Source organism: Nannospalax galili, unplaced genomic scaffold, assembly GCF_000622305.1.
Source record: "Nannospalax galili isolate Female #2095 unplaced genomic scaffold, S.galili_v1.0 scaffold175, whole genome shotgun sequence".
NCBI lineage: Eukaryota > Metazoa > Chordata > Mammalia > Rodentia > Spalacidae > Nannospalax > Nannospalax galili.
In genome coordinates, this window is record NW_008336314.1 from 2,289,570 (window position 1) to 2,311,456 (window position 21,887).

Sequence of the window (21,887 nt, forward strand, 5' to 3'; positions counted from 1 at the left end):
ACAGCCAGAGTGGCAGGACTGTCAGTCAGATGTTGCAGCTGGGAATCTGGATCATTTCAGGAATTCTAGCAGCCTCATTGCCCCCACCTCAGCTCAGCATCCTCCAAGCCCTTGCATCAGTGTACCTGAAAAGTCCAGTTAGCAATGTAGGTAGTACCCCAGCTTTGAAAGTGGATGAGGTGGTACTGATACTAGAAAGCTGCCTGTTCAATAGTATGAACACGCTGTCCACTCAGGGTTAGTGACCTTTCCTGTTTCCCCTCTTGGGGAGGACATTTAGGAATAGACTATTCAAATCTGTATATTTAAATTTGAATGAGGTGTATATCTGTATATTTAAATCTGAACTCTTAGGATGCCTTTTTGTTTTTTTAAAAAAATTACTCGTGTGTGTGTGTGTGTGTGTGTGTGTGTGTGTGTGTGTGTGATATAAAAAGATCTTGTGTGTGTGTGTGTGTGTGTGTGTGTGTGTGTGTGTGTAGGTCAGAGTACAACTTGCAGGGGTTCTTTCCTTCCACTGTGTGGGACCCTGGGATGAAAGGCAGGTCCTCAGGGTTGGTGGCAAGTGCCTTTACCTGCTGAGCCATCTTACTGGCCCCTAAGATTCCTTTTCTGTGAACTCTATTGATGTGGCTCTGCCTGCCTTTTCTCTAGGGGAACAAGCAAGCGCAAAGAGCATGGCCAATCTTCTGATGTTTACTTTTGACTCTTTTTCTTTGGGATAGGTGGGAATCTGCCGTCCTGGAGACTTTGGGTCTGATGTCTCTCACCTAAATCTTCATAAGACCTTCTGCATTCCCCATGGAGGAGGTGGCCCTGGCATGGGGCCCATTGGAGTGTGAGTTCTGGGCTGCTTATTTCAGGATAGCTTTTTGGAAGCAGGATAGCACCAAGGATACCTTCATATATGGTTCACTTGGGTGGCTGGGTGCAGAACTGAGCAAGGAGTATTTTTAAGAGTATGTCCAAGAAAAGTAACCAGTAACTGGGCCTCACTGAGCTGGAAGCTCAGTGCTGTGTCTAGACAGAGAGGGCTTGTGTCCTAGTTTGTCTCTCCATTGCTGTGACAAAACATTCTGACCAATACCAACTTGGGGAGGGAAGGATTTATTTAGCTTACATATCCCGGGTCACAGTTCATCCGGGAGCCCAAGGTAGAAGGAACTCAGGGCAGGAACCTGGAGGCAGCAGCTGTATCACAGGCCATGGAGGAACGCTGCTTACTGGCTTGCTCCCTGGCCCCTGCTCAGCCTGCTTTCTTATGCAACACAGGCCCACCTGCCCAGGGGTGGCACCACCCACAGTGGGCTGGGCCCTCCCATATCACTCATCAAGAAGATGCCCCTCAGACATGGCCACAGGCCAGTCCAATAAGAGGCAATTCCCCAGTTGAGGCTCCCTAAACCCAGGTGTGTCAAATTGACATTAAACCTATCCGGCACAGCTTAACAGTAATGAGCATGGAGCTTTACTTCCATATTAGGGGTCAGAACTGGAATATTTTTTATAGAGCATTCCAGTCCCAGGTGCTTCATCAGCGGGTATGTATTGAGTGGTTGGTTTTCCTGTGTTGGCCTTCAGGTAGAGCTCCTGGGGCATCTTCTCATCAGCAGCTCAGTAGATGGGGTGGAAGGGGTATGAGGGATGCTATGAGGGCCTTCCTGCCTCTACCAAATCCTCCACCATTGTTCTTGGGTAAGCTGTTGGGTACTGGAGGCTGTAGAGGAGGAAGGAAGGAAGTGAAAGAACCTTTCTTTGGTTCTTTCCTTGTTTCTTGTCCCCTAGAGGTGTGAGGTCCCTTCAGCTGTCAGAGACGGCCCAGAACTTGCCTATTTGGTTCAATTGTATCTTTTTGCATCTTTTCAATGTGCATTTTAAAAAACAATACAGGAAGAAGCATCTCGCCCCATTTCTGCCCAGTCATCCCATCATTTCCATAAAGCCAAATGTGGACACCTGGCCTGTGGGGACTGTCAGCGCAGCCCCATGGGGCTCCAGTTCTATCTTGCCCATTTCGTGGGCTTATATTAAGGTGAGGCCTGAGTATATGTGTTGCTGGGTGGAGGGAGTAATATATGGGTGGGGAAGTGGGATTGCAGACTTTTGGTGGGCGGATTTAAAAATGAAATCCATGGCTCAACATGAAAGTCGGTGAACATGACTGATGACAGGGTGGAAGAAGCATGAAAGAGATCAGCTAGAATTCATTTCATCACGTCTGGGGTTTACATTTTTCCAGACAGAGTCAAGTTTCATGAATCATGAGGATGTTTTGGCCACACCATTTGATTTCCTGTCAGATTCAGGCAGCCGCTCAAGGCAAAAAGCCCGAGATACTAAGACAGATTTTAGGGATACATCTCACCTCACTTTGTATTTCTTTGTGGCCTGGAGGATAAGATGAAAAGTGGTAGAAATTTGCCTTCTGAAAGCCCTGCCCTTTAGGACTTGGGGAGCTACATTTTCTGAGTCATTGGGCTTTGTCAGAAAACAAGTTTCCTCTCTTTCATCACAAAAACATCAGCCAGTTTACTTTATATAGCTCTTGTTCAAACTGGCCTTCCCACCTCCTAGAATGTCAAATCTGTGGACAGGAACATTTGCTCAGCTGTTAATTAGAGTAGTTTCTCTAAGCCAGCGACCCTTGTTAAAGAGTGGCTGCTGGTGAGACAAAACCCCAAACACAGCTATGTAAATCATGCTGAATGACTGTGTGGGGCTGGCTGTTATTCTTGAACAGTGTGGCATTTGTGATTTTTCTTAAGCTTATTTTCTAGTTTGAGGCAGGGTCTCCTTATATTATCCAGGCTGGCTTCAAACTTACGATTCTCTTGCATCAGCCTCCCAAGTGTAGGATTTGGGGCATGCTTAGGTTATCATGGCCGGATGGTATTTATGATACCCTTTTTTGTTTTTGAGACAGGATCAAATATTCAAAGGCTAGCTTTGTGCTCCTAATCCTGCCGCCTCTACCTCCCTAGTGTTGCTATTAGAAGCATGCACAACAATCCATGCCCAGCTGAATTTATGATTCTTAAGGAGAAGTTTGATTCTGTGCCTCAGAGACACAAAACTGCTGTTTAAAATGATACACAAGTTGTTTGCAAATTATGGAAACAAAAACAACAAGAATGAAAATCTGCTTCTTTGCAAACAATCAAATTCCCATTTCCCTTTGATGGGTGGGTCCCATAAATACGGATTATTTGTACAGTCATATTTGGGCTGGAGATGTTTCTCACATATAGAAAATAAATGCCCTGAGGCTGGTTTGGCCATATGCCTAGAATACCAAATGGAGCATCAATTTAAAAACTAAATAGCAGTGTTTAAGCGAGTCTTTTCTTACTCTCTAACCAGGCTGTCCATTCTCCCCTGGACTGGAGCTCCAGCCTTTCCTCCATGCTGAGGTCCATCTTGGATACTCCCTCAGCATATAAGCTTCTCCTGGCTTCCTTCTATCCTTATTGGGTGCTCTCACCAGCATATGCCTTAGTCCCATTCCATACGGAATCAAATCCAGCCAGTGTGGACTTGAGTGGTTCGACTTTTGAGAAAGATGCTTGGTGGTTCTGACATGTAGGTTGGTCGGCTGAACCAGGTCCATGTCCCTTCAAGCAAAGGTTTGACCAGGAGGTCACAATCTGTTGTTATGATGACTCCCAGGTGACAGTCATGTATGTTTCCCACACTTCAGCTTTGGTCAGTCTTCCCATTTAGCATGGTTCCCCTTTCTCTTTGCAGATCCAAGTTTCTAGTCTAGTTTTGGCTTTTACTCTGGGAACATTTCTTTGACTGACATGGTAGGGGGCATGTGCCCTCCCCTTACTTTGAACTTTGTACTTCTGTTGTTTTATTTAGTATTTTATTTAGTGTACTTTATCTATATCAAGGGTCCCTTGTTTATGAGGTCCCTCAATCATGAGAATTGGTGTAATTTTGATTTTTTTTTTCTCTCTCTCTTTAGCCCCACCTGGTCTGGAACTCGCAATGTTGACCAGGCTGACCTCAAACTCACAGAGATCTGCTTGCCTCTGCCTCCCATGTGCACCACCACGCCTGGCTTATAACCTTGATTTTAAGTCTTTTGCTCTTTGTGACTTTTACCCTGTGTGACAGTAAGGGTTTATTCACCACCAGAATAAGGGAACATTGAATCTGACAATTGTTAAACATCAATATGAACAATGTTTATGTTCTTCACTGTAGACAATGGGAAGACAAACTACAGAAAACTGATCTAATGTATTTTGACCAAGATTTAATCAGATTCCTGAAAATTATCATTACATCTCAAATTCACAGTAAACAAAAGCAAACATTAACCTAAGGACACAAATAACCTAAGGACAGTTCTTTTCCTATTTAGAAAACAGCAGTCAGCTGTGCCTGTGGCTTTGTTACTCTGACTCCTGCCCCCAAAGTAAAAGTAATGCATAAAGGAAAAAGACAAAAATTCTTTCACGCGTGGAGGAGGCTAATAGGTCTTGTTCTTGGGACTTTTCTGCATTTATGGTTGGTTGTTATCTCTTTTGAGTGAATGTGTTTGGGGGCCTCTGCTTAATATCTTGTCCGTTCAACTCACCTATTCAATGATGATGACTCTTTTTTTCCTTTGTTGCAGATGATGGGAGGAAAGGGCCTTAAAGAGGCCACAGAAATTGCTATTTTAAATGCCAACTACATGGCCAAGCGATTAGAAAAACACTACAGAGTCCTTTTTAGGGGTGCAAGAGGCAAGTATCTACTTTTTTTTTTTGGTCCTTATGGTCAGACTAAGCTTGACTTAGGCATATAGTTTGTGAGATGGGAAGAGGACTTCTGTTTCTGAGTACATACCAAAAAAAGTGTAGAATTCTTGAAAATAACTTCAAATTACTCAAGAGTATTACGATGTATATGCCTTAACCTAGTCTACACAGCATAGCTCAGTAAGGGGGCAAGGGGGCCCACATTGCTGAGAGATCTATATATAACCACCATGAGCTAATCATTCAGAAAGTGCTGTAAGGTGTCTGAAAGTGGAGCCATTCATACTGAGCAGAGTCTGAATGGAGAGCTGAGAGAGACTTCCAGAGATGGCTATTTAAGATGTGTAGACAGGTAGCCGGGCATGGGCCTTTAGTCCCAGTACTCAGGAGGCCGAGACAAGCAGAAGCAGGCAGATCTATGTGAGTTCAAGTCCAGCCTGGTCTACATAGTGAGTTCCAGGCCAGCTGGGGCTACAGGAAGACCGTTTCAAAACAAACAAACAACAACAATAAATAAATAAATGAAAGAAAGAAAGAAAGGAAAGAAAGAAAAAAGAAAGAAAGGAAGAAAGAAAGAAAGAGAAAGAAAGAAAGAAAGAAAGAAAGAAAGAAAGAAAGAAAGAAAGAAAGAAAGAAAGAAAGAAAGAAAGAAAGAATGTGCAGATAGATTTAGGAGCCAGCCAGGTAAAAAGGTGTTGCCTAGGAATTGTGGGTAGTTTCAAGTGGGATAGGAGGAGAGGGGGCCCATGGGATGAGGTTGAAAAGACCACTTGGAACCTTGAAGGTCTTGGAAGAGCCTGGACTAAGCTCTTGAGTCAGACAATAACCATTAAAAGTTTTCCAGCACAGTGACATGTTTGAATTCATTAGGCCAGCCTGGTCTACACAGTGAGTTCCAGGCCATTCAGAACTACATAGTAAGACCCTATCACCTGAGAGATAGAGGAGAGAGAGAGAGAGAGAGAGAGAGAGAGAGAGAGAGAGAGAGAGAGAGAGAGAGAGAGAGAAAGCCTGAAAATTGTTAAGAAATTGGGATGAGTAGGTTCTTGAAAGTAGACTCTGTTGGATATAGTTATTGATTAGCTCAATGTGAAGATAAATTTTAGGTAAACCTTTCAGGTTTGCACTAATGCCTAGGAGAACAAAGCTGCCCTAGACAGGAGGTGGTGGAGGTAAGAACCAGGTAGGGACTGAAGAGATGACTTAGCAGTAAAGAGTACTTACTGCCCTTCCGGAGCACCCTTGCGTGGTTCCCAGCACCCACATAAAGCAGCTCACAACCACATATAATGCTAGCTCCAGGGGATCCAGGGACCCTCTTTGGGCACCCGCACACAGATGGTATACACACACACACACACACACACGCACATACAAATAAATAAATAAATAAATAAATAAATAATAAAAAATAGAACAAGGTAGATATTTGACTGCTGCTGCACAGTCCAAGAGAATCAGAAGGAGAAGCAAGGAAAGAATATTGAGCAGTGAGGGCAAAGCACCTCTAGCAGATGGTGGCATTAGAAGGATGTACTAGGTTGGGGGTATGCATGTCAGGGGTTGCCTTTGTCCTAGTTCCTCTTCCTAGAAAGCCCCCTGCTGCTTGTCTTCCCCACATTTCTCTGACTCTGCCTCTCCTCCCTGAAGCTTCTCTTTCCTGAGGGTGAGAGCCCTCCCTCCTAAGCTCTCTGCACCAGGAAAAAGACTGTAAGGGAGAAGATAGAAGCTACAATACACAGAAGCTGATGGGAGAGCTGTCCCCTGAGTGGGAAAAGTGGAGGTAGAAGTCAGGTCATCCTCCAGAGCATCAGCCATGAGCCAAAATGAGATCCAAGCAGAGGCAGGGCCTTGGAACTGAGAGTAGAGAGCAGCCAGACCTCCCTATCAGCCATGCCAGACAGTCTACATCTGCACCTGTAAGCTCTAATTTAAAGGATGATCTGACCTTATAGATATGGAACTAAAGGAGAGCTTCAGGAGTTTGAAAATAGAAAAGAAGTAAACAACCACCATTCCTAGGTAGGAATGCTCTCCAGGGAGTAGGAGAGAAAGTGGTGGAAGCAAATATGTCGCTAAGCAACACAATAGAAGGCTTCTGCAGTGGGTGCCAAAAAGTGCTAGTTACTCGTTAATTCAATCGCCCTGGTGCTGTGAAATCTGTCCTGCTGTGCATTTGCTTTGAAGATTAGCATAAATATTTATTTAGTCTGGTTATATAAGGAATGAATATTATTCAACAGAAATTTGGGAAGAAAGAAAAGCATAAGGAAGGAATCTTAAATGATCCATGCTTTCCACCAGCCAGACAAATCCAACATTTAATAGTTTGCCGCATTCCTTTTCACCTTTTGCTTATCCAAACTATGGGTCTGAAGGTGGGGCACGGTAGTGCATGCCTTTAATTAATCCCAGCACTCAGGAAACAGAAGCAGGCAGATCTCCGTGAGTTCCAGCCCAGCCTGGTCTACATAGTGGGTTCCAGGCCAGCTGGGATGACAGTGAGACCCTGTCTCAAAAAACCCAAAACAACAAAAAAACAGTTTGGTTTTTGTGGTGAGGGGTTTTGGGTACACTCATCTGTACAGGTACAGTACTTGTAGAGGCCGTGGGTGACATCAGGATGCTTTCCTCAATAGCTTTTCTCTCTTGCCTGACTTATCAAATCCCTGGGATCCACCTGTCCTGTCCCATCCTGTGTCCCGTCCTCCCCCTCCCCTGCCCCCCACAGTGCTGCCAGTTTTTTATGTGGTTGCTGGGGTTCCAAATTCATACTTGTCTAGCAAGCAAGCACTTCACCCCATTGAGTCATCTCCCCAGACCTACTGATAGTTTATTTTTAAGAACTTGTTATGCATATTAGTGTTTGCCTGCATGTATATAAGTGCATCATGTGTGCAGTGCCCATGGAGGCCAGAAGAGATCATTGGATCCCCATGGGTGCTGGCAACTGAAACTATATCGTCTTAATCACTGAGCCATCTCTCCAGCCCTGACAAATAATTTTTATCTTGCTCTTTATCTCTTGACCATTTTCCCCATATGATTAACTATTCTCTGACTGTGGCAGTGTGAACTCTGTGTGTGGATGCCCTGTGAGTCTGTGGTTATATTTTAGTTGTTTGCATTTGTAAAAATGCTACAATGAGGATCCTTCAGGTAGACTTTTTTTTTAAGAGAAAATCATTGTTGATTATTTATGTTACTCATAGAAGAGAAATTATCCCACAGGATATGAATGCTTTAAGTTCTTTATACATTTGTCCTCAATTTTTCTTCAGAAATTTTGTGTCAATTTTATGGTCATAGTATTGAGAGTGACCATCACACCAGAGTCTAGTGAAAATAGACTGAAAAACAGCAAAAGTTTAAAAAACCTTTGCTGGGCTAGAGAGATGGCTCAGAGGTTAAGAGGATTGGCTGCTCTTGCAGAGGACCTGGGTTCAATTTCCAGCATCCACATGGTGGCTAACAACTGCATCTCCAGTTCTAGGGAATCCAATACCTTCTTCTGTCCTCGTGGGCATTGCACAGCACAGATGCACTTACACACATGCAGGTAATACACGCATACACACAAAATAAAAATGATAAATAAAATATTTAAAAAAAAAACCTTTGCCAATTTGGTGAATGAAAAAATTGCTTGACTTATTTTTAAAAATATTTTATTTATTTTATTTTATGGGCATGGGTGTATTGCCTGCATGTAAGTAAGTGCACCTGTATTGTGCAGCGGAGGTCACAATCACAGGAGTGTTGAATCTCCTGGGAGCTGGAGTTACAGATAGTTGTTTGCCTTCATGTGGGTGCTGGGAATTGAACGTGGGTCCTCTACAAGAGCAGCCAGTGCTCTTAACTGCTGAGCCATCTCTCCAGCCCTTATTTTCTTTCAGACAGGGTCTCACTATGTAGTCCTGGCTGACCTGGAACTTGCCATGTAGATTAGGCTGGCCTTAGACTCACAGTATTAATTTCATTTTATGTGTGTGTGTGTGTGTGTGTGTGTGTGTGTGTGTGTGTGTGGTGCTGTTAGGTATTGAACCTAAAGCCTCATGCTTGCTAGGCATGACTCTACCAATTGAACTATATCCTAGCCCTTAATTCTTTATATTTTGAATGCCTTTATATTTAAGTTTTTGGCAGCCTTGTTAAAATCAAATTCATATGCCACATTATTCAATTTGTTCATTTAAAGTGCATGACTCAGTGATTTTTCCCCCTTTGGGTTTTTTTGAGACAGGGTCTCCCTGTAGCCTCAGCTGGCCTGAATTCACTATGTAGACCAGGCTGGCCTTGAACTCACAGAGATCTGCCTGCCTCTGCCTCCCGAGTGCCAGACTAAAGGTGTGTACCACCACACCCCAGCTCCAGTGATTCTTTTATTATATGTTCACAGAATGGAAAGTGTAGTTATGAAAAAGGGGAATGAATGTGACTTCAACTGAGTGGGGGTAGTTGGCATCCAGGAGGAAAGGTCAGATGCCACCTTATGCTTAGCGTTTATGCAGCGGCTTCAGGCACAGACTCTCCTCTCCTTCGGGACCCATAGTACAAAAAGATAGATGAAATTTCCATTTGTTTTGACATTTTACCCCAGAATTAAATAACAAGGAGTATTTTTCATTCCAAACAGAAATGGATTGTTGATTATAGACTTTATTACTCAATCCCAAGTTCATGAAACCAAAAAATTGTCTTATGTTGGTCTGGTAAGCACATTCATGACACAATTTGGATTTCATATCTTGGGTCCTGAAAGGCCAGCATCACTTTACCTCCTGAGGGCTCAAAAGAGCAGTGTTTTAAATAATCATGTTGTATTCTAAACTGTCTAATGGCACTATTAGAAGACTGCTATTCATCTTAGTCATATTTACCAGCTCTAAACCAGGAGCTGGAATTATGAGTGCCTGTGAGGCAGTCATTTTAATGAACTCCAGGCTTGCCTGTGTGAACTGTTCTCTGAGATCTGAATGCCAACTAAATGTCTAGGCGAGTGCCCTTTCGAAGCAAGCAAGGAAGCAGCAGTAAGCAGTATTTGTGCCGCTAAAGTGAGGAAAGAAAGCAGTTAATTTAGGCAAGAGTTTTGTGTGTGTGATGATGGACATTTTTGTTTGTGATTTTTTTTTTGTTTATTTACTTTATTTTTTTTGAGACAGGGTCTCCCTGTGTGGCTCAGCCTGGCTTGAATTTGTGATCCTCCTGCCTTAGCCTTCTCCAGTGCTGGGATTACAGGCATATGCCAATAGACACAGCTAAGATGATATATGCTTACAAGAAGAATTTGTAAAACTTCACAGGCACCTCATCTTTTGGTGGCTAGCTCATCATGTGAGTCAAATGGCATTCTGTCAACAGGACTTTGCCAGCATCAGTATTTTATTAACGTTTCGGTTTCTCCATGCCTGGCCATGGTTCACCTTGGTCAAACCCAATTCTGCTGCAGATTCCTGTCCCCGAAGAGGTTTCCAGATGGCCCTTTTTGGAATGATCAGCAGCCTGATGGTCTGACCCACACATATGTTACCCTACTCAGACCAGCAAACCAGGGACCCAGAGTGCCTGACCTCACTCCGAGGAAGCAGCTGGGAGTTTTGATTTTGTCAGTCACAATCTGCAGGTTATCACAAAAGAGCTTGAAGGACCTTTGATTGCCTGCCCAAACTTTACAAAATAATAAAGTGCTCCTAGGCAGCCTCCGTGGGGATGTTGGGGAAGTAGGCCCAGTCTGTGCTGTCTGGGAGGGCTTTGGGAGTCCAGTTTTCTATAGTGCATCTCCATGTTGTTTTCAGCCTCTAAAGACAGTAACCACCTGGGGGGAGGTGGTTCCAACTTGGAGCCAGGCCACTTCATTTTGCTTTTTGTTATCCCTGCTCTCTCTCTCTGGTTTTTTAAAGGGTGTTTTAATTTATTCTCTAGAAATTCCATACATGCCAGGTGTGATGGTGCATACCTTTAGTCCCAGCCCTTGGGAGGAACACTGACTGTTCTTGCAGGAAGACCCAGGTTCCAATCCCAGCACCCACATAGCAGCTAACAGCTGTCTGAAACTCCAGTTCCAGGGAATTCAATGGCCTCTTCTGTCCTCTGCAGGCATTGCAGGACACAGGTGCACTTACATACATGCAGGCAATACATGCATACACATAAAATAAAAATAATAAAATGTGTTTTTAAATGCATTAAAAGAATTCTGTACATGCATATAGTGTGTTTTGAGCATATTCACCCTCCAGTCTTCCCCTCCTGTCCTTCCAGATCCGCCCTCTGCCCTGCTCCCCTCCCATTCCCTTCCAATTTTGTGTTCTCTCTCTCTCTCTCTCTCTCTCTCTCTCTCTCTCTCTCTCTCTTTCTCTCTCTGGTCTTTTTGAGACAGGGTCTTCTGTAGCCCCAGCTGGCCTGGAACTCGCTATGTAGACCAGGCTGACATCAAACTCACAGAGATCCGCCTGCCTCTGCCTCTCAAGTGCTGGGATTAAGGGTGTGCGCAACCATGCCTGGCCTTGTGTCCTCTTTTTATATAGCCTACCAGGTCCAGTTTGTGATGCCCATATAGTCACAGGTGTGGCCCATCCACTGGAGCATGGTCGACTTAGTAGAGGCCACACACCCTTAAAGAAAGCTGACCCTCCCTCCTCCAAAAGCCATGGACTGTCAGTAGGTCTTTATGAGCCCTTCCCTGTTCATGTTGGAATGTTGACTGGCTTGATCCTGTTCAGGTCCACAGCTGCTGTGAGTTCATGAGTGCAGAGGTCCTGTCATGTCCAGAAGATACTGTTTTGTTTCCATCTGCCCTGACCTCTGGCTCTTACAGTCTTTCCACCCCTTCTTCCATGATGGTCCCTGAGCCTTCTACCCTTTCTTTTGTGTTCCTTTGATTTTGGTATCTTCTCTTACTCTCAGCTAAAGTCCTGGTTGGGCCTAGAGAAAACAGCTACTTGAGATGATCAACTTAGTATTTCTTTCTTAAATTGCCCTAATTTACCATATGCCAATGGAGGTTTGTGCAGCTTTCTCCTAAAAGCTGCAAACAAAGCATCTTGGGCTCTGGCCTCTGACAACCATCAAGTTTAAATTTCATCTCTGAGGGTTTGAGTAGAGAGAGAGGAATGCTAAAGTCTCACTGGTTTCCATCTGAATGAGAGTGTTGTTTCAGAAAACAACATCTGAACCTCATTTTTAAAGTGGAGTTTTTCCCAAACCACTTGGGAAACCTCTTGGCAGTGGCAGGGGCCTCTGCAGATGGAGTGTTGAGATTAGTGGTCCTGGGATGACTTGGCTGGATGGGCTTTCAGCTATTGCAAGATTCTCCTCTAGGCCTTCCAACATGTGATTCTTCACCCCCTGACATGGGTCCTCCACCTCCTGCTAGCCACTAGCCCTTCAGAGTGGTGAGCCTCCCTTAGCCATCTTCCTGCCATTGTCATAGTGCCTGTGTCAGCTGGAAGCTCAGAGGACAAAGGTCCAAAGCTGATGTTGGACTCCTGAAATTAGTAGTTAATAAGGTCTCAGGGAATTTCATGATTTTCCCCTCGAACCTTCGAATGGTTATTCCTTTTGACACACATTTTCTGAGTTTACCTACCCAGAAATAGACATTTTACTGTTGATTGAATCTCATTCTTAACCAGTTCATCCTCATCATTGTTAGAAAGCAGTTTTAAAAATAGGCGGTTTTGGTGTATTCTGTCTCAGACTCTCATACTTTATTTTCTTTCAAAAGCAGTCCCTTCATGTTTATTCATTATAAAAGAAGCAAAGTGGTTCACAGCATCGGGCTGTTAGTAACTGGAACTGTTCTTGACAAGCTGGTAAAATTTGTCAGTGGATTCACTGTTAGCTAGGAGTCAATGAAACGTTAGAGAGAGGGAGGAGGGTCTATATGATGTATATGTGGTGTGTATGGTGCATACATGTGAGTATGTGAGGTATGCCTGTTCCTTATTGCCTTGAGACAAGGTCTCTCTCAGAACTGGAAGCTTATTAGGTGAGTTCTTGTGAACCACTGTTTCTACCACCCTATGCTGGGGGGTTACAAGAACATGTTGCCATGCCCAGCTTTTTAGACAGGTGCTGGGGATTTGAACTCAGCTCCTCATGCTTATAAGCAAGTGCTCTTACTCACTGACCCATTTACTCAGCCAAGTAACGCACATTAAGGAGTGCATTAATATCTTATAAATAAAACTTTCCTCCAAGGAAACTCATCAGTTTGTGGGCCACAGAATTGGGAAGCTCCCAGGAATGCTGATTGGTTGTTTAAATGCTCACTTATTTTCACTGGTTTATTTCACACATCTTATTTTTATTTTATGTGTGTAAGAGTTTTACCTGTATGTATATAAGTGTGCCAATGTCATACAGTGCTGACAGAGGCCAGAAGAGGGCATCAAATCCCATGGAACTGGACTTATAGATGGGTTAGCTGGCATGTAGGTGCTGACAACCAAACCCAGATCCTCTGCAAGTGCAGCCAGTGTTCTTAACCGCTTAGCCACTTCTCCAGCTCCCACTGGTTTATTCTTGATGGTGAGATACTTAGTAGCTCCTGCTGGGGGTATGGCTTCCTGAGTTTGGAGAGGATTCTGTTTACAAACCAGGATGAAGTGAACTGATCCATACAGATTTCAGTCTTACAAACTCCTTGTTACTTGTTTGGCAGAGCTTCCTTCCCTCCCTCATTTATTTATTTATTTATTATCTATCTATCTATCTATCTATCTATCTATCTATCTATCTATCTATCTATCTATTTATTTTTTGGGTTTTTTGAGACAGGGTCTCCCCGTAGCCCCAGCTGGCCTGGATCTCACAGAGATCCACCTACCTTTGCTTCCCAAGTGCTGGAATGAAAGATGTGTGCCACCCCCCTTTTAATTTTAATTATTTATTTAACAACCACATAATTAGGAGAAGCATTTTTTATTAGACATAGTCCCCAAAATGGCCTAAAACCTTGTGATCCTCCTCCCTCTCCCTCTAGAGTGCTAGGATTACCAGTAGGCACCGCTACATCTGGCTAGCAGTGCTTATTTCTAATTCTTGATCTGCAGCCTGAAATAAAAACCTTTGAAGCACCTTTGAAGAATCACATAAAATTCTACGTGTCTTGTGACTATATATACAAATATGCGATATATGACATATGCTTACAGAAGCCCAGGATGGTTATTATGAGTAAAGCCGCTAAAGTAGATCAATGGATTTTTAGCACTAGTGACAATTTTATTTTTTAATTGAATTTTTATGTTTTTCATACAGAAAATCATCTTTATACCTCCTTCCCCTTTAGCACACTCCCGTAGCATCCCCACTGGAGTTCATACATTCTGTCATTTGTGTCAAGACCTATTATGTAAAGTTAGTGTCTCCAGATGTCCCTCAGTGGAAGTTCATCCACCAGGGTTTAGTCAGCCTATCTAGAATCTCTCCCTTCAAGAAGATCAGCTCTTCCTCACCCAGCAGTAATCAGCTGCTAATAATTCTTCCACTAAGATTGGGGATTGCTGTTTATTTCCACAGTTCTGTGCTTGTTTTTTGTCTGCCTAAGTTTGTTTGCGTGGGTCTTGTGCATGCTGATACCATTGCTGTAGGTTTGTATGAGAAGAGTCCCAGGAGCCTGTAGGACTATTTCCGTATGGTCATACACTTCCTCCCTGGCTCTTACAATCATTCCGCCCCTTCTTCCACAATGGTTCCTGGGCCCTGGGAGGGTGGACCTCAAATATAGGTGACCTGTCGAAGGACCCAGACTCTGCAGACTTTTGTTATCTGTGTTTTGGCCATTTGTGGCCTTTTGTGTTCCTGGCCGTCTGTTGCATGAGGGAGCTTCATTGATGAGAACTGAAAGATGCATTAGTGTTCTCTTCATCCCTTGTTCTACTACATTCCATGAGTCTTATGTGCAGAGGTTGCATCCTAGATGTGCCACTTAGGCTTGGGCAATTTACAGAGAATCTCTGCGTGTGACTGGTGGTATAACTCTATAATAATCTCTGTTGAGAAAGAAGCTACTTTGATGGGTGGTGACTGGGATACTTGTCTGAAAACTTAAGGATCCATATTTTGCACATAGTGAGAAATTACATTTGCCTAGGGATATGAGACCCTTGGGGTTCTAGTGATAATTTGTATGAGAGGATCAGGAACTGTATTTAACTATTGCAAGTAGAGATACCCCAACTGCAGATGACTCATGTCAGATGTTCCAATGATACCTCCCACTTCCACTAGGCATTGCCAGTGGGTGAAACAGCAAGCTGGTGATCATCTTGAGCTGACATAATTTTCCCCAACAGGGTATGTGGCTCATGAATTTATTTTGGACACAAGACCCTTCAAAAAGTCTGCCAATATTGAGGCTGTGGATGTTGCCAAGAGGCTCCAGGATTATGGTGAGTTTTGACATTGATACAACTGTCCCTGCAAAGCTCTGGACCACTTCGCCAAAGTACAAATGGAAGGTGCAGGCACACAGTAATCTAAGCCACAGGATAAATGGGGGAACTTAGACTGACTGACAAGCCTTTGAAAACATAATGAAAAATGCTTCCCTTCCTGTTACACCGGTCCTGCCCTTTGAAAGACGTCAACACGTGCACTGTGTCAAACACGGAAGAAGAATCTAGTTAAAATTTAATTTCCAAAGAAAATGACTGCTATGATTCATTAACTATGTCTCTGGTCTATTCTTACTCCTAATCTGGGCCTGGTAAACCATCTGGGTTCATGGAAAGGTACACTGGTGCGGTGAGGAGGGAAGTCACCTGCAGAAATGTAGTGCCCAGTGGCACTGGCGTACTGTAACACCTTGGACATGGTGTAGCTATTTCAGCTGCTTCCAGAGATGACAAAACAGATACGTGCTTTGCACAAAAAACATACGCCTCTCTCTGAAGCATTTTAAAAGGCCTAGACCTCTTTTCTATGAATTAGTGGGGGTTAATTTAACAGTCTTTATCAAAATAAGTCACATCATGAATCATTCAGATTTCAGAAGTATTAAAGTGGAGGGAACTTTGCTTTTGTGTGTGTTTATGGTGTATATGTATGTATGTTTGTGTACATGTACATGTGTGCACATGCATGTAGAAGCCAGAAGTTGGCATCAAATGTCTTCCTCTATCACCCTCACTTTTTTTTTCTTGAGACAGTCTATCACTGAACCTGGAGTTTATCAATTTGGCTAGGCTGGCTGGCCAGCAAGCTCCAGGGATCCATCTATCTTGGTTCCCCCAACTCCACCCCCAGCTTTGGGGTTATAAATGTGTGCCACTGCACCTCGTTTTTACATAGGAACCAGAACTCAGGTCATCATGCTTGCACAGCAAGTGCTTTATACTATGTGAGCCATCTCCCAGCCCCTTTGCCTTTGAATAGATGTGGAGTGCTTTCTGAATTTAATGACTTGTTTTAAGAAGAAATGTGAATTTTAAAAAATTTGAACAGTTTTACTACTGCATCATATTGAGAGACCCACTTGTTATTCCCTCCCCTCTTGAATGAATGAGCTTATTATAGCTACACACAGTAAGTGGGAAAGCCAGAGAAAGTGTTTATTAATGAGATTAACAATCGGCTGCTCAGTCTTCTCTTGGCATCCCTGTAAGTTGGCAACAACACCCATCCATCCGCCCTTCCTTCCTTCCTTCCTTCCTTCCTTCCTTCCTTCCCTCCTTCCTTCCTTCTTCCCTCCCTCCCTCCCTCCCTCCTTCTTTCCCTCCTTCCTTCCTTCTTCCCTCCCTCCTTCCTTCTTCCCTCCGTCCCTCCCTCCTTCCTTTCTTTCTCCCTTCCTCCCTCCCTCCCTCCCTTCCTCCCTCCCTTCCTTCCTCCCTCCCTTCCTTCCTCCCTCCTTTCTTCTCTCTCTCCCTCCCTTCTTTCCTTTCTCCCTGACTCACTTCCCTCCAGGGTCTAAGTAATGGCCAGTTGAGGTCAGGGCTTACCTTCCTTGGGTATGTTATCTGTGCCACATTGTAGTACATTTACGGGAGAGGATTGACTTTAAGTCTATTCTGATGTTTGATGGAAGAATTTCCACACTTGTCTAAAACCCAGAATTGTCCATTTTCCTGGCATATAACAGGCACTCAACATGTATGTATTTAGAAGTGAGTCTGAATAAACAGCTATACATACAAAGAAACTGACAGCAAAGGTTCTGGGTCTTAGCCTGGCTCACTGGATCCCGGCTTTCAGGGAAGAGGCTTAGCCACCTGAGTGTTTAGCAAGCACACTAACCAGGCACCCTCTCCATGTGGGGAACACCTTTGGACAGATATTTCTGAATTTTCCAAATATGCCGGGAGATTTTAAGGCTCAGAACTACCCTGGACTGTCCCAAGTCAGGATGCAGATCCAGGAGTCTGTGTTTCTATAACAACTCCTTGGATGATCCCAGATGTGTGAGCACTAAAACAGAGTATGTTGGATTGAACTTGCTCACACAGTGAATTGAGGGCAGCTTTTAATGAGTAATGAGATCAGTTCACGCTTAAAAACTCAAAACAATCCCTTGCTGGTTAGGAGGAACAGGTATATATGCTTTTGTCAAAGCCCATTAAATGGTTCAGCAAAATCTGTGTATGTCACTGTAAGTTTTATTACAAAATGGGTGGATATTGAATTCATTCTAATGGTAGACATCCTGAACTTCTTATAAAGTAAAATACACAGATAGTTACAATGTACTTTAAATTATATTAAAAAAAAAAAAAGATAAGGGGGCTGGAGAGATGGCTCAGTGGTTAGGAGCACTGGCTGCTCTTGCAGAGGACTTGGGTTCAATTCCTAGCACACACATGGTGGCTAACAACCGTCCATAACCCCAGTTCCTGGGGACCCAATACCTTCTTCTGACATCTTTGGGCATTGCACAACACAGGTGCTCTTACATACCCATAAAAAAGAAAATAAATCAGATTTTTTTTTTTCTTTTAAGTTTCAGAGAGGGACTGGGAATACAGTTAAGTGCAAATCTGCACTGGAGGTGTGAGGTCCTGGGCTGTCTCCAGGACTCCAGCGCACCCAAACGTGAGAAACGGAGAAAAGCTGTCTTCTTTTGTCCGAAATCTCTTTTTTGATCATGTTTTTGTTTCATTATTCATCTTACCAGTGAAAACTTTTTGAAACACAGAAACTTCATGTGTGCTTATACTGTTTTTGGCAAACACACACACACACACACACACACACACACACACACACACAAAAAAAATTCACAATAATTAGGAAATAGAACCAGCCTAGATCTGCATCATTCTCACATACTAAGTCTTAGTTCCTAGTGTAAAATGAGGACAGTAAGATTTGCTTATGGCTAGGGTTTGAACCTAAGGCCTCATGAATGCTAAGCATGTGTTCTGCCACTGATCAACACCTTCAGTCTAGAAAAATTCTAAAACACCAAGTGAAGAGAAAATCCCAATCTAATCTCATTATAACCTGTTAAGATTTTAGTACATATTCTTCAAAATATCTTCCCTCATAAAAAAAAAAAAACATTATTATATACTGTCTGTTTTATAAAACTGTGATATTATGAGGCCTGGAGAAATGGCCCAGCAGTTAAGAGCACTGGACTGCTCTTGTAGAGGATCTGGGTTTGATTCCCAGCACACACATGGTAGCTAACAACGATCAGTGACTCCAGTTCCAGGGAATCTGATGCTCTCCTCTGACCTCTGTGTGCTGTACACTCATACACATTAAAAAAATAAATAAAAATAACTGGGCATGGTGACACACACCTTTAGTTCCAGCACTCGGGAGGCAGAGACAGTTGGATCTCTGTGAGTTCAAGGCCAGCCTGGTCTACATAGTGAGTTCCAGATCAGCTGGGGCTACAGGGAGACCCTGTCTCAAAAAGACCAAAATAAATAAATAAAAATTAGTTAAGTTTTAAATGCAATATTATAAAGCCTGCTTCTTTTCCTTAATTAGAAATTGTTGCCAGATTTAATAATTATAAATTTATGTACTTTTGAGTGGTTGCATATTTATTATAGAGGCTTTTTTGTGAAATTTGCTTAACTAATCCATTGTTAGATATTAGGTTATTTCCTAAGTTCCTCTGTAAACACTGATACCATGAATCTCCCTGTATGTACATCTGTACAAATTGATGTGATTTCCCTAGAATAAAGTGTAGTGGAGAGGGCCTTTTCTCCCAATCTGAGGATGCCAAAGTCTTATTACTCTACCTCCCTTCACAGGATTTCATGCCCCTACCATGTCCTGGCCTGTTTCGGGAACTCTCATGATTGAGCCCACGGAGTCAGAAGACAAGGCAGAGCTGGACAGGTTCTGTGATGCCATGATCAGTATCCGGCAGGAAATTGCTGACATAGAGGAAGGTCGCATTGACCCTAGGGTCAACCCCCTGAAGGTGAGTGCAGTTTACTCCTAATGTCCCGTAGACTAGAAGGGTATGCACTGGCCACTCCTGCACTCTCTTATGAAGATTCTTGCTTAGACTGAAACGGTTCTGAGAAGATGCAGTTACTAGCAATTTACATCATCTTGGGAAACACAGCAGTGGTTACTCAGGTGTACTTGGTTGTGGTGGCTGTGTAGCCCGCCTGCACCCAGTTGATTGCTAAAGGAGAGAATGGAGGAAGGATGCTCTATCTAAATAGGGGATTCTTATTACTGTTTGATGCACTGTAGTAAGAGTATGCCACAAATAGAATTCATTTATTTCCTTCATCTGCTCTATATAAACACCAGTTCTTATACTGGCACAGTGACCTGAGAACAACTGAATTGGTGTTTGGTTCAGCCTGGATGTTTTGCAGTGTTCATGGCCCATGCTGGATAAAAGCTGAGCATTAACCCTCCTCTCCCAAAATATGTTACCTTTTATCTGATCAAAGTCCTAAGTCCTTTGCTGTAACTATTACTCAGAAGGAACAGCGATAGAGAATACTGTGAGGGCCACAGTTGAGTCTGTGGACATAAAGCCAGAGAACAGGATCTTGAGGCAGGTTTGAAACTGCCTGGTGAAGGTGCATTGTGGGGACCAGAGAAGCAAGCACAAGTGGGCTTCACTGGGGCAGAGGGCAAGCAGAGATGCAGAGAGGGTATGTGCACACCTATTATGTTTTACTTCTAATGATGAAGGAAATATAAAATGTCATTTGACATTACTGGGTGGAGATATGCTCAGATTATTACTCATTTTTCTACTATTTGAAATATTTCCTCATAAACCATCCCCCTGTAGATTTATGCAAAATAATAGCTTCCTCTCTGTGGGCTTCCTTCAGCTGAATGGCTGGCTGACGTGTGGGAAAATTGTGCTGTGTGGCAGCACATTGTTTGGACCTGACCCTCCCTCTGCCCTATGTCTCTGTCAGATGTCTCCACACTCCTTGACCTGTGTCACATCCTCCCACTGGGATCGGCCATATTCCAGAGAGGTGGCAGCATTTCCACTGGTAAGTTCTCCTTTGACCTGAATGGTGCCAACAGGGAAGGCATTCATGTGTGTAGGCCGCTCTATTCCTGCAGGGTTCCCACATCTAGTCTCATCATTCAAACCATGTATGGTATGGGAATGCCTTGTGAAATGTGGACTGTGATGAGAAACATAGAGCAGATGGCCTTCTGCCATCTTCCCATCTCCCTTCATGGGTTTAAGCTCAATCAGAGGACTAGGAACCCATAGAAACAGAGGAGGAACACTAAGCAGGAGGCCCAAAGTAAATGAAAAGTATGGGTTTTTAGTCTTGTTGGGCCAGTGATAGCTGTGGTGATATGAGGATAGCTTCCTTTCTTTGTCCCAAGGGGGAAGATTCAGAACATCCAGAATTTTCATCTTTTCCTTTTCAGCCCTTTGTGAAACCAGAGAACAAATTCTGGCCAACCATTGCTCGGATTGATGACATTTATGGAGATCAGCACCTGGTCTGCACCTGCCCACCCATGGAGGTCTATGAGTCCCCATTTTCCCAACAGAAAAGGGCTTCTTCCTAGTCCTTTCTCCCTAAATTAAAAAGACTGATTTGATGCCTCTTTCTGGAACATTTGAAAAACAAAAAATATTTCCTCTCCTGCCTGTGGCTCAATAAGGGTTTTATGCTATATATTTTTGTACTCTTTCAAGGTAAATGTAAATACAGTTAGTATGGTGAGCATGGACTAACTGTCGGAAGGCTAATGCTCTTCTGTTCTCTGCTTCCACATGCTCTGGTTGATGTTCATGTTGCCTTGATTGGGAGCCACTTACTTTTCTGCATAGAAAGTTTGGGGTGTGGTAGCAATTTTAACTTTTTAATGTGAGAAGTCTGCAGATGTCAAAACCTATACTGGGAATTCAATAGACATTACTTTTGTTCCAAATAAGTTCTTGTGGGCTGTGCTCCCTGTGGGAAATGCCAGGGCAGATGTTTACATTTTATATACACTGGAGAACTTTTTCCTGACTAATCTGCCTGGTCTGTCATAGTGATTCTGAATGTCTTCCTTTCATTGTGTGGATTTTTTATTAGTGTTCTAATAAAATTGGGTTTGAAGAATCCCCTCCCATTCTATAGTTTTACTCATGATGCCCAATACCAGGAAGGAACTGAAGGGCAATGAGACCATCCAATCCGATAGACAGTTACCTAAGCAGTTTTGCTTTGGGCTGGCTAAGAAACACTCCCTGGTTACCAGGGAAGGCTACTCTGGCCTTTTCATTAGAATTAATGAGGCTGCATGTAATTGAACTTCAACTATAGAAGTTCAAATAGCAGTTTCTTTGACTCAGCAGTAAGTCCAGAGAAAGTAAGTCAAGGGCTGGTGCCCCCTCAGTCATGCTGTTCTACATGTTCTGCATATAGTATTCACCATGAGTGAGTTTGGGGTAGACAGCTACCAGACCTGTCATAAATAATTTTCCCCAGAAATAGCAAATACTTGTGATGTTCTTACCTGAGAGTTACCAAGTGTTTGTTGTGACACTCATCACCTAGTTCCCTGCACATAGCTTACCTCAACAACTATGACCGTATTATTAGACATCATGCTAGTGACTTGAACTAAAGGTTTGTATGCTCTAGTGAGCTTAGTCTCACATGTGAAACACTTATAGAACAACTTGTTTTAGGCTAACAAAAGCAATAGCAAAGCAATGGGATGGTGGTTCCTTTTTTA

At 43.2% G+C, this 21,887-nt stretch overlaps 1 protein-coding gene across 2 annotated transcripts in view; it reads left to right on the top strand.

The window, feature by feature from the left end:
- Positions 1-21,268, top strand: part of Gldc (glycine decarboxylase) — a 119,568-nt gene extending 98,300 nt beyond the window's left edge. For both annotated transcript variants that reach the window (XM_008831097.3, XM_029562519.1), the window contains 7 exons: positions 726-838; positions 1,891-2,032; positions 4,625-4,736; positions 15,053-15,148; positions 18,965-19,137; positions 20,108-20,188; positions 20,583-21,268. In XM_008831097.3, coding sequence (XP_008829319.1) covers positions 726-838; positions 1,891-2,032; positions 4,625-4,736; positions 15,053-15,148; positions 18,965-19,137; positions 20,108-20,188; positions 20,583-20,726 — 861 coding nt within the window. In that variant the 3' untranslated portion in view covers positions 20,727-21,268. The remainder of the gene's footprint in view (positions 1-725; positions 839-1,890; positions 2,033-4,624; positions 4,737-15,052; positions 15,149-18,964; positions 19,138-20,107; positions 20,189-20,582) is intronic.
- Positions 21,269-21,887: the final 619 nt, after the last annotated feature.